At 37.8% G+C, this 13777-nt stretch overlaps 1 protein-coding gene across 1 annotated transcript in view; it reads left to right on the top strand.

Annotated features, from left to right (window-relative positions):
- LOC124398837 (probable phospholipid-transporting ATPase IIA) overlaps positions 1–13444 on the top strand; it is a 50078-nt gene extending 36634 nt beyond the window's left edge. Inside the window, exons 23-28 of the mRNA XM_046869279.1 lie at positions 695–850; positions 3654–3718; positions 5238–5346; positions 5427–5484; positions 7408–7611; positions 10966–13444. Coding sequence (XP_046725235.1) covers positions 695–850; positions 3654–3718; positions 5238–5346; positions 5427–5484; positions 7408–7611; positions 10966–11102 — 729 coding nt within the window. The 3' untranslated portion in view covers positions 11103–13444. The remainder of the gene's footprint in view (positions 1–694; positions 851–3653; positions 3719–5237; positions 5347–5426; positions 5485–7407; positions 7612–10965) is intronic.
- The last annotated feature ends 333 nt before the right edge of the window (positions 13445–13777 follow it).

The following is a 13777-nucleotide window of genomic DNA, read 5'->3' as shown; positions in this document are numbered from 1 at the left end:
GTCCCTGCGCGCCAGCACCGTCAAACAATTTGTCACACACATCCGCAACGATCTCTCCATGTGTGCTGACCACATCATTATCACATACTCTGCACACACTCTCGCACATCTGGGCAAACATTTCCCACTCTTCATACCTAATGTGTGGAAGGACCGTGCAAGTCGAAGCCACAACACAATGTGAATGGTTTTTTCTGACCTACATTACATCTGGCTATATTTGTGTGTTGTTGTCTACGAGTTGTCTGTCAGAAAGGACATCGACGGTACGGGATAACTGAAACATCACTCTGCCCGTAGGTGGTGAAGGATTTAAAATGTGCTTTTTTCATTTTACGATATTGTGTCTACCGGGACTTCAAACACTGCAAAGGCAGAATCGGCCCAGGCCAAATTATGTGGTGGACCAAGCGCTCTTTCCAAATGCTGAAAATGAGACATTATGAGTTGGTTAACTGATATTGACTCATCCATGACTAACATAGAACAACCCAGATTAAATTAGCGTGGTTTATGTGGGATTGTATTTTCCCCTGCATGTCTGTAGTTCTCTGGGCCTTCAGAATTTTTCATTCACATTTAAGTTCAATCTTATAGCTTTAGCTAGTTTTAACACACGTACGAAATGTAATGTCTTTGATTTCACAAAAGTATGGAACAACAAACTAAAATGCTTCTGTGTTTATTTTGCCAGGAGGGAAAGCAGGCCTCACTTGCTGCTGATTTTTCAGTGACTCAGTTTAAACATTTGGGCAGACTGCTCATGGTGCATGGCCGAAACAGCTACAAGAGATCTGCTGCCCTCAGTCAGTTTGTCATTCACAGGAGTCTCTGTATCAGTACCATGCAGGTAGAGTGTATGTGTGTGTTTATGTCTGAGTATGTCTGAAATAGAAAACCACTCCCTATGTTCATGAACAGGTCTGTGTTCCCGAAAGACTGCTTTTTGTTTTCCAGTTTGCGATACAGCTGAGAAAAATATTCTTGAACCCCAAAATCATCTTTCAACACACCCAAGCATTGGCACAGATCAAGCTATGACTCAGATGTTAATCAGTAATAACGAGCAGCATACGCGTCCAGAATTTTCAACAGTAGTTTTTTTTTTTTGAACACACGTTGCAACACAGTAAATAAATTGTGAGGTTGCTCCTCTTAGTCATGCCACAAAAAGCAAAAAGGGCCTGCTGTTGTACTTCATCTTATATTAATACATTTGGAAATTGTGTTTAAAGTTCCATGAATCTCGCAGGGAACATTGGAGTCACTTTACTGACTGCACCTTATTCGTCTTTTGACCTTGTTGATAATCCCAAAATTCTACAACCAGTAAACGAAGATTTTTTATTTGCACCTCCTGAATTTCCTGACATTGACTTGTGACCTCACATGGGTAGTCTGTAGCCTTTCAAATTAAATGGCCCTGGTGGTTGTCCAGTTTAGTGGTTACATATATAACTTCCTTAGATTCCTGATTACCAGAGCATTTTCCTTTCAAAACTAATAAAGGATGCAGAGCAAAGTCATCACATTGTGGAATAGCCCAGTCACTCACTTGGATAAGCTTCAGTATTGTTACTATGAATTGAATTTGGCATTTGATCAGCTGTGATGGGTGAAGGAAGCACAACTTTGGTTTCTTCAAGACAATCCTACTTCTAGTTTAAATGGCATTTGCAGCTGTTGCTGATCTGCACTCCATCATTACTTTATGATGGTCAGAATGCATAGATGGTGAAATTTTAGACAGTGAAATGCAGCTACTGTAAGTAAGACAGTTTGTCTCATTATGTGTGACAGATGTGAAAGTTTCTACGAGCTCTGCTTTTTATTGCGTTCTGTCCACTACAAACTTCTTTACGCTATGTTTCTAAGTGCTGAAAGGGCTCTTCCAAAATGTGCACTTCAAATGTAAATTTAACACCAACAAAATGAGGTTATTAGCAAGAAACAATGGATTACTGAACTATATTAAATGGTGAAAAAATTTGTGAACAGCTGAACTATATATACACACATGCTTTTCGAACCGCCATTCCTTTGGGAAAACTTGGATTATGGAACGCAGTTATGGTGATTTGTGCTTTAGTGAGGTCAGGTTGCAAGACCAGGGTGCAGTCCATATTCCAGTTCTCAGTGCAGGACACTTGATTTATTTTACTTCAACCTTGGAAAATTATTTGTTTAAGAAGCTTGTTGTATACACAGGGGCATAGCATAGGGAAGGGAAATTGTACAACATACAGTGTGTACAGTAATACATCCTCTAAAGTTTTGTGTTTTTGAGCTTTGTGTCAATAGATTGGTGAAGGCCTACAAATGCTTCTGCCCTTTGCCCATACAGTATATTCAGTCTCCTTTTTGACTTCTGGTACAGAATGAGAATGAGAAAGCAATTATCAAGCAGTTTTTGTCCTCAGTCAGCACTGTTATTAGTGGAATGTTATTTTCTGCCCTGGTTTAATTTCAGGACTTTCAACTAGTTATGAAGGAAACAGTCCTGCTGCTCTAGACCATGCCGGTCTACAAGGAGGAAGCCTTTAAAAATGAAAGTAGTTAAATTTTACCAGAATTGGGTCACTAATAAAAGAAAATTAAGTCCTAAGTGTTAATTGGATCCAATTTCCAAGATACGGCTTCAGGTCAAAATCACATCTGCGATTATGCTCCAGAACTACTCTGCAAAATGTGCAATGAAAATGGTGCCAAACCAATCATTATAAATGTAGCTTTTTATCGATACCAATAACATAACATTCCATTCGTTCGTCTAACATTTTCATGCTTTTTTCATGAAAAACTGACAATTGTGGCTGGGTTGGATTACGAAATATAATGTGAGTATCAGATAATTACAGAATACAGGCTCTAAATTCAGATTAAATGGCAAGGTTCCAATAAATTACAGTTAGGTAACAATCTTTAGTCTCAAAGTGAAAATAAATGTATAAACATTCATATGGTACCATTTTCATTGTTCTATTATACTTTGTCGAGAAGTTACGAGGCATCATGGACATCAGACACCTCTCTCCCTTGTAGGCAAATTTACTCACCTGTGTATAAATAATTATAAATCTTTATTGTGTAATATCTTGAAAATGTTAGGCAATCAGCATCTTTATCACCTGTTTTCTAATTCAGCTAATATGTAATTATTAGCTTATTTTATCTCAGAGTTCGATTTTTTTCCAAAAACGTTTGTAGACCAGTGAGCATAAGGATGCAGATTGGACTGGGACTTGGGTTGAGGAAAATCTCTGAATGAGATTTAGAGGGAACATTTTATAGCCCCATGACTGAGGGTTACAGCCACTTGATGACTTTGGTAGTTGTCAAAACAACAAGAACATATGATTGCTTTACTAGTTCAAAGAGAACCAGCTTATTTATTTATTATTATTATTATTAGTATTATTATTTAACATTTCATATGACTATCTAGCCATTCATACATATAAATATCCTAATGAAAAGAATTTAAAAAGTGGGTAGATTAATTGTTGAAACTTTTGAAACTTTTAATTTCCATGCAAGTTTAAGTTATATATGTTATCACAGTTAATGGGGGAGTGGATAACTGGTTTGTAGTGCATGTGTACCCCATTTATCATGCACACTATTAATTTTTTTTTTACTTATATCTTCCCTAGGCTGTCTTTTCCTCTGTTTTCTACTTTGCATCGGTTCCCCTCTACCAAGGTTTTCTCATCATCGGGTGAGTGGCGTACTCTCGCAGCTGCGGTGACTCATCGCGCTCAGCGAAATCTCATTGGCATTTCAATTATGCATTGCATACTGCTGTGACATTTGATTTGAGCCCCAGTATTGTTACAGTGAAAAAAATCTTGAACAGTGCTGACTGCATGGTAGTTGACGATCACCAATAGCTCCTTTGTAATGCTAGAAATTATGAGCTGAGATATTCATTTCATACTTGGGGCGACGTTTTTGTGTACTGTGTATCAGCGTTTCTAAGGCAGTGTGTGGTTGAAAAAAAAGAAATTGACCCATACATTTAAAGCTGTGAGTCAGGGCAAAGAAACCATCCCCCATTTTCAATCATTGATGTAAGTCATCACAGCAGGGATGAAAAGAGTTGCAAGCAGAAATTTGAAAGAAAAAATATCTAGTCGTCATATTATACTGAATCGTATAAGAACAATTTACCGATAAATTACTTAATCTCTAGCAACAGTTCGAAATAAAAATAAAAAGTCAGAATTCCTTTTGCTGCCCTGCTCTGCTCTGCTAATTACTGATATTGTCTGATACAAATGGATGTATCTCCGCATGAACTGACATGATCGCCCTGATTATGGCTATTATGGGCATCATCCCTATTCGCACTGTTAAGGCATGTTTCTTATGCTTATTTTACATTGATTTCTTTACAGGGATATGTCTTTGCACATCTGGAGCCTGACATTTTTGGCCTATTCTTTAAAGCAGATGTTCTGGAAGGGTATTCATCAACATTTGGTTGAACAAAATATCCCAAACTTTACACATCCAATAGATTTGAGTGCTAATAAATCCACTATTAAAACCAGACGTGCATGGCACAGCAGTGATTCTGTCTAGAGGACGTCGTCCACCAAAAGTCAGTGACAGTGAAAGTGGATGCAAGTGAGAGCAGACACCAAAAACACAAGGAAAATTGTTTATGGAATAATGGTGAGAAAAACGTTGTTAGCTCAATAAAGACTCTGTTCTCTGGTTTATTTTTTCAATTGGCACAAAGCACAGTGTTTGAAAGAACATTTTCATAAGAATGTTTCTATAGTGATGCATGGTGGTGGTAGCATCATGCTGTGGGGCTGCTTTTTTATTAAGCATGAAGTGGGAAAGTGTGAGTTTCTTCAGTCCCAAAAGACTTGATATTGCGGTAGTAAGAAGTCCCTAGGTATACTAGTATGAGAACCTGAAAGTGTTAGGCTGGCCCCAGTCTGCCTGAGAAACAGGGATAGGACTAGAAATGTGCTGTTCACCAACAGCCTGTTCAATTTGTCAGAGTTTAAGCAATTGTTCCAAAATGAATGGCCAAAAATATTAGAATCCAGCTGTGCAAAACTGAAGTAAATCCCAGAAGAGTTTCAGCTGTAATTGCAGCCAAATAGGGGTTCTACCAAGTATTGACCCATTACAGTGGCTAGTCTTATGCAAAACATTGTGTAGCAGATTTATGAAAGATGAAACTGCTGATTCTTAACACTTGTTTATTCTGCATTTTGTAGCTATTCGACGATCTACACCATGTTCCCCGTGTTCTCTCTAGTTTTGGATAAGGATGTGAAATCTGAAGTGGCTATGCTTTATCCTGAACTTTACAAGGATTTACTGAAGGTATTTGGATTCGCTTTTGTTTGTGTCAAATTAGAAAAGAAAATCTTTTATCGCTCCGCTTAAACTTCTTTTTATTTCAGGGTCGACCACTCTCCTACAAAACATTCCTCATATGGGTTTTGATAAGTATCTACCAAGGTAAGCTGATTTGAAGGTGAATTTAGACATTCCATTGCGCCGAGAAATGTTTTACATGCAGTACGACTGGAAGACCTCACCAGACAAAGCACCGGTTGTTCTAAATTGAGTGCGCTATTTATTTCTACCTCTAAATGAAGCATGACTTTGCAAAGGCAGTTCAGGGACCTGCTAAAAAAACAGAGAAACTCCAGGTCGGGACAATTGCGACAGAACTGAGGATACTCATACAGTGAATGTTGTTTTAACCAAACAAAACTCACCCACATGTTTCCCCCTGGTTAGCTTAAGCAGTTATTTATGCCTGATGTTTATGTAAAATAACCTAAGGTGGTTTTCCACTATTGGCTTTTGTGTCCTGTCAAGGTGTGTTGCACAGCAAATCATGTGCTACACCCAAACCTCACCTACCTGCTCCCTTTAATTGTTAGGTGTCTGTTTTTTTAAGCTCTTTGGGAAAAAAAAAACTTGTTTGTATTCTTAGGCAGGCTTTTTAGGGCAATCCCCTATTTCATAAATCATCTTCTGGACAAAACGAGTGTTTCACTGTGTATTCAGTTAAATACTTTGTGTTAATTCACATTTTTGTCATTTAGCTTTTGTCCTAAACTCAAATATCATATTAATATTTTAGGTCAAGGCACTGTGTGGGGAAAAATGACCAAAAACACTAACTCACTAACAGTTAAACACTGATTCTCAAACCTGCAACCTTCTTTTCTGTAAATGAAACTATATGGCCAAAAGTTTATGAAACCCTGACCATCAAACCTGTTTTGGATTTTTAAATATTGCAATCTTTCAGTAGTTTCAGTGAAGGAGAGTTGTAGTAATATTGCATACAGAGACCTCCTATTCAATTGTGTGCTTCCAGCACTTTAGTTACGAGGCCCATGTATGGTCGTTCGGCCAGATGTCAAAAGATCTTGAGCATATAATGAGGCTAGATTGTTAATATGACCTACGCCATAAATGAGTGGATTCAGTGATTGTTCCTCGTTTAACCCAAACACAAACCCTGTCAGATATCATTTTACCAGTACATAATAAAATGCTGACTTTGTAAGCATTAATTTAATAACTTTAACCCATTTATTGTCAGTGGACAATTTGTTAACTCCCTTCTGAACAAAAAAGGGGCAACTACTAATGAGATATTATTATAGTTGGTTAACAATGAAGAAAAAAAAAACAGTCATTATAATTATGGGCTCGTTGTAATATGTCGGTGGGTGGGGTTGTTTATGTCTAATTGATTCATGTCATGTTGATTATTAGAAACAGATCTGCTTAGGTCAGTCATTGTATGCATGTATGTAAGGACCATGGGTATACTGTATGTTATATGTCGCATTCATAAAGTACTCAGACTCCCTTCACTTTTTACCATTTTATGTTGTAGCCTGATAATACAATCGTTCAAGTTGATTTTTTTCACTCATTAATCTACACAAAATTTCCAGAAATTCTTGTTCATATTTTGTACTGAGTTAAAGGGTCTAAATACTTATGTAAATGTGATTTCCAACTGAGTGTAGATGAATGAGCAATCTTAACAACATTGAAAAAAGTGAATGGGGTCTGAATACTTTCTGAATGCACTGTATATTATATACTGGCAAATTGTGTTTATATAAGCAATTGAATTAGATTATGTAAAGCACCAGCCACAGAAGTGCCTATGAATTCATTGTGTATATAGAAACAGTAACACATTAGAATGAGCACATTAATATAAAGCCCTGACTTGCAGTTCTGTCATAGCTAAGTTGTTATAGAAACTATTTGACACCATTTACCCAACTAGTTTTAAGAATTCAACAATGCTACAATATAAATAAGCTCCTAAAATAACAATGGAGTTTGGATAGTGTTTGTAGCTCTTGTTCGAAATATGCTTTGTTTGGTCTCTGTTCACCGCAGGCAGCATCATCATGTACGGCGCTATGTTGCTCTTTGAGTCGGAGTTTGTGCACATCGTGGCAATTTCATTCACCTCACTGATCTTGACCGAGCTGCTCATGGTGGCGCTTACGGTGCAGACATGGCACTGGCTCATGATTGTGGCCGAGCTCCTGAGTCTGGCTTGCTACATTGCTTCACTTGTCTTCTTACACGAGTTCATTGGTAAGAACACATTTACAAATCACCACATAAAATACAAATGCATATACTGTATATGTCAATACATTTGTCATTGTAATATCATTTTATTTAGCATTTCTAATTTGGCTTATTTATTGATGTACCTGGAAAAAATAACACTTTTTTGTAACTGCCTACCAATGTTTATGTCCTTCAAAATTTCATGACAGTTTTTGGAATTTCAATCATGCTACATGTCCAGGTATCAGGTCAAGGTCTCATTGCTGCATAGTATCATGACATCCTCTTGCTCTTAAATTGTTTTGACGTCAAAGAGTTTTAAACCAGGTGAAGGAATGCGGTCACATTCCTCCTCACCCTTTTCCCTTCCTCCCCGGCCAAAAGTTCACCGGAAACAACTTTCCCTTGACGCTTTGCCATTTTCCCAAATCGATGCTCACCACTATTCCACACTGCCCACACAGACTGGGACCAGAGCAGTGGACGCAATACTGAAGGAAATGCCAATCGCCTTTGCTCGTTTCCTGTCAGATCAGCGCCGTGTCCAAGGTCTGTGTGTTTATTACACAGTCTGCGTAAGGGAGTTTTACGACTGGACGTACCAGTGTACTTCCCAAGAAGTTGTTTTCTCTCTGATTTGGTTTGCTACTAATATTATATTGATATATATTCAATTAAAGAACTGAACGGTTCTGTCTTCGGATATTAACATTTAGGGTTCATTTGTATATATTCTTATTAAGAAAGCGATCATTAAAAAACAATGAAAATACATACATACTAGATTTGTTCCTGCTGCAAGTATAGGCTCATGCGTGGAGACGCTCCTCGAGACGCATGGTCCATCATACAATAAAATATTATGTACTGCATTATTAACAGCAAGCTTTTTTTCTGAAGCAAGTTTTTGCCAAAGTGGTTGAAGGATCAAAGCAAAAAGTCAGTAATTTGGACTGTTGTCATTTAAAAAAAAAAAATCTTTCGAGCTGATGTGTGCCAGTTTTCCGACATTCTGATGAACTTGCATTTCAATGTCTGGTCCCTGTGCAGCTTACAGAGCATATCCCCGAAGCAGCAGAGACCACCCCCGAGTTCCATGGAAGGGATGGTTTGCTTCTCATCGTAGGCCCTGTTGTCTCCTCTCCAAACATAACGTTTATGGTTGTGACCGTAAAGTTCAATTTTTGTCTCATCACTCCAAATTACTTCAAGACGTTTTTGAGGTTTCTGTTGATGCTATTTGGCATATTGCAAGCAAGCTGTTTTGTGGTATGGGCACAAAAATGGCCTTTTTTTCCCTCTGCCAATTCTGACATGTTGCCCATTTTTGCTTATGTGTCTTCTTATTGTGCATTTTGCAATAATCAGGTTTTTTTTATTTCTTTCTTTTTTTTTGAGTGCATATTGTTTGAGTTAAGTTGAGTTAATCTCTGGGTTTTTTCATTGCATGTAACACATTTTTTGGCAGAGTTCCATTTCCCTTATCCAGAGCAACTTAATCTTAAACTTAAAATAATCTCATTCATACACTTTAGCAGTCTTGGGGTTAAGGGCCTTGCTTAGGGGCCCAGGAATTGGTAGCTTTGTGTGGCTGGGATTTGAACTCACGACATTTGGATCTATAGGGCAATGCCTCAACCACTACGCTACCACCTCATTTGCTGTTATCATAACCTCCACCCTTCAGGGAAGATGTTCCACTAGATTTTGAAGTGTGGCTTGTCCTCATTCAGCCACAATGGACTAAAGTTAGGTACTGATGTAGGGTGAGGAGGCCTAGGGTGGTTAGCAGTCAGCGTTCCAATTTATCACAAAGAGCAGGCCACTATACAATCCTGTACACATTTTTATGCCTCCAACTTTGTGGTAACAGTTTGGGGAACAACCACATATGCCTGGAAAAGTCAGGTGTCCCAGTACTGTATGTATTCGCATCCAGTTTTTTTTTATTCACTTTTAATATTTTTGTTCGTACCTGTCCATAACATATACACTATATTTCCAAAAGTATTAGTTCACCTGGTCATAAGTTTGGTATGTGATTTTTGAGCATTGCATTCCACATTTAGTCCCAATTTTAGTCCCCTCCACTGTTCTGGAAAGATGTCCTCTAGATTTTGACGTGTGCTTATAGATATTTGTGTTCATCAGCCACAAGAGTATTACGAAAGGCAGGTACTGATGTAGGTGAGGAGACCTGTGGTGCAGTCAGAGTTTCAATTCATCCCAAAGGTGTTCAGTAGGGATGAGATCAGAGCTCTATATTCAAGATCTTTCTCTCTAAAGGATGTATACCAGATCCTCAAAGAGCTCACTTTGTGCACAGGGGCATTGCCATGCTGGAACAGATTTGGGATTCCAAGTTTAAGTGAATGCAAAATTGTATTATAGCAGATCTAAAGACGTCTTGTACAATTGAGGTAGTCCATCTTTGTGGTAACAGTTTGGAAAAGAACCACATATAGCAGGAAAGGTCAGATGACCCAATACTTTTGGAAATATAATGTATTAACAGATTTGGTTGGTTGTAAGATAAACCTGAGTAATAATCCACATGAAGGGGAAAACTCAAAACAGTTTTGAGTTTCCTGAAAGTTTCTGCCTAAACCTGCACTTTTCCGTGTGAGTGAGGGGACGTAATTTTTCAAAAAACATGGTGGAAAATGTTTGAATATGTCTGATATAACCTCTTTTTTTTTATTCAAAACATGTTACCAATTTTTGCCTGGAAATTTTTTCTTTTAATTTATTTGAACTGTTTAAAGTATTAAATGCACTTTTGATATATGTATGTTGTGATGCAAAATTTTCACTGGTGCAATAGAGCAATGTCTGATTGCTGTCAGTTGAACAACTCGTATATTACATCTGGGCTTATACTGTGTAATCTGAAACACACTGACATATTACACAGAGAGCAAGCTACACACAGAGCGCTTCCTAAACACTAATCCAGAACTGGTCACTGTCTGTGGGGACTAGGCTTATTCAACAGGAATAACAAGGATAGGAATGAAGTCTGTGAGCAAGCTTCAGGCATGCGGACATGTCTAGACTGCAGACAAGTCTTCCGGATAGCTCAGTAGCTTAAAATGTTCACAAAGTTCATAAAGTGTGTGAACAGTGCCACTGTTGCCAACGCTACTTCTGAAAAAAGGTCTCACTCTTGCTCCACTGGAAGATCTCACCTTTATACTGTAGATTTGTTCATCAAGAATGTTCTGTGATTATTCCAAAGTCTATTTTTTTCTTTTTTCTGCTCAACCTTAATAAGTCCACATATGCATTTCAGAAAGTGTTACACAAATCACAATCGAATGAATCATTCAGCACTGTTTCTAACTCCAAATCCACTTCCTCTCATCCCTCCCTCAGATGTCTATTTCATCACAACGCTGTCGTTCGTCTGGAAGGTGACCGTCATCACTCTGGTCAGCTGCTTGCCACTGTACATCCTGAAATACCTGCGCAGGCGCTTCTCGCCTCCCAGCTACTCGAAGCTGACCTCCTAGAGCCTATCGGCATGAACTATGAAAAGAACGACGCGTTACCTGGGTGTGTTCATGTGTTGATTTTTTCTTTTTTTTTCTTTTTATTTGTGTGGACGACTCGAGCGATTTGCACAGGCTTCGCTTCACTAGACGCAGCAGTAGAGAACGCCAACTCCAACATAAATGCATGTCTCCATAAAGAATCTTCTCATTCGTTTGTAGTCACACCAACGCTATGCAGCTGAGCTGGGCTCCTAGAGGGCCTTCAGAGCTGAATCACGAGGGTACTTTCATGCTTGATTGCTCGAGTGAGTCACTAGCGAGGGCTAAACATGTGGGTTACTGTGGCTAGGCTGTACACTTTGAGAAGCCTGAGAGAAATTAAATTTTTTGTTTGCTTTTGTCATTTTGCCGATAAGGGAACGAAAAGGGAAAAGTGAAGCAATACGTGGGATCTCAGAAACCGAATTCATTTCATTGAATCGTATTGCTGATGGAAAGTCTTCAAAAAAAATAAATACATAAATAAAATACAAAATTGAAAATAAACCTAAAGTGGTTCTATATAAGATTAAGCCAGGACAAGTGTGTGTGTGTTTTAGAGCATGTGTTTGTGTAGGTATGTTGATGCAAATCTTAAAATCATACTTGTCACCGAGCCCTTGTAGTATAGCTGAGCTTTTTCTTTTTTTAGCATGCTGTGTTGTCTCAGATGGTGGTGTTGGTTTGGGCTTACGGTTACTAAATACCAGTGTGTTGTGTCTGAAGATCCTGGTGAGTCAAACAAAAATGCTATTTTAGCTTGCAGCTCTCTTTTTTGGTCCCTCTGTCTATGTCCACTCTTGTGGTGACCTCTGGTTTCCCTCTCTCTCTCTCTCTCATTCTCTCTCTATCTCTGTGCATGAATGAGTAGATTTCAGGCAGGACACTAACCGCTACTACTCCCAGTCTACGTCTTTATTGAACATATCACTTACTCATAGGGCCACATCCCTGCGTGTCTACGTTTCACGTGGCTCCATGACATCAGGTTTGTACATAAGCTATGCGAGCTAACGTGTGCACTTGACATTGATTAACTGTATTTTAGTGCGTGGATTTGTTCAAAGGCCATTCTTTGTATGGTAACGATAGTGACGGTCTGCCATTCGTGCTATTTTGGGAAAAAAAATGTGCCATATTGACCACTTGTCTTGCAATCAGGGGTGCCAACATTTATGCCATAACATTTCAAAATGTTTTATTCATTTTTTTTTTTTTCACATTTTTGCTTTTCTTTCATGTTCAGAGGTATGAACACTACACTTTTTGGGTATTTTAGTTAAATGCAACCATTCGAGCAAGCTTCAAATTCAGTAAAACTTCTTTTACTGAAAGAGAAAGCACAAGTTGCATGCTTACGTCATTCCAAATCATCCTGAATTTTTTGCAGGATTTAAATTAAACATCAGAGTCCAACATGTATATATGAGTATTCCTTTTAAGCCAGACAACCTACAGTATTGTTAAAGTGGTCTATTGATAATTCTGACCATATTGTTCACATTTTAAGGAGGAAATCAAACTCAACTCAAAGCTTGCTAACAAAAATTAAATATGGAATTGGCCATGTTTTTTTGTTTGTTTGTTTGTTTGGTTTTTTTTGTAAAACTCTGAGATTAAAAATGACATCATTCAAGTCCAGATTTCCCACTGAGTGAATACCCTTTAATGAGTGTATTCGACAGACTTACATTTGTGAACCAATAAAAAGAAAAGAAGGCATATTGTGTCTATATGCTAGGATTTACTTTGTTAGCAGTGTTGGCACCTCTGCATGCGAAATGTCCTGTTTGTGGGTGCAATACATTACATTTAAGAAGGGAACATTTACAAAAAAGAAGGGAAGTTTCAACCTAATCACTATTGTGTTCCTTCAAATATCATGTGCAAAAGAAAATGTGTATTGCAGTAAATAAATCCTTAAATGAATAGTAATTTAAGCAAGCAAGATGATGTAAGTATGAATTGTTTCAAATATCACTATGTGGTGATTTCTGTTCACAAAACATTGTACTACTGATGGCTTGGCAGTTAGGACTAGAATGCAATGCCATGTATTTCATGTGATTCCTGTTGCTGTTGTTTTGGTTTTTTTTGTTTTCCTTTTTTCTTTTTTTTTATAAATGGCAGGACTACTTTTTATTAGCAAACGAATTGTGAATTGTTGTCGTGTAAATAACGAAACCTAATGAATTTTATTTATTAACATTTCTAATTTGCGTTGGAATTTGCACACTGATAACTGCAGAACAAAAAAATAAATAAATAAAAAAGTCTCTGAGGTGTTAAAATAAAGATGGATTTTCTTATTATAAATTGTGCTTGAGCTTTGATTTAAATTCTGTTTTATGATGCATGTTTTTTCCTCACATTTTTTCTGTTTTATTTGATGAACAATTTCATTTCATGTCTAGATCAAATATTGAATCTTTCATATTAGGTTCTCTCTCTTTCACTTTTTGTGTGTCCCATGTCTATGTTTATGAAAGAGAGAGAAGGAGGTCGCCAGGAGAGGGAGTCTTAAAAGCAGTCCAGTTGAAGACGCTCGCTCAGTGTCTTCATTATATAACGTAACACGTAAAATAAGGAATAAATTGTAAACCTACGAAATCTGTGCGCAATTCGCATCAGCGTGTCAGCGTGTTTATTTATAA

This window comes from Silurus meridionalis, chromosome 16 (assembly GCF_014805685.1).
Source record: "Silurus meridionalis isolate SWU-2019-XX chromosome 16, ASM1480568v1, whole genome shotgun sequence".
Lineage (NCBI taxonomy): Eukaryota > Metazoa > Chordata > Actinopteri > Siluriformes > Siluridae > Silurus > Silurus meridionalis.
The sequence above is the reverse complement of the archived record's forward strand: the minus strand, read 5'-3'. Positions and strand labels throughout refer to the sequence as shown.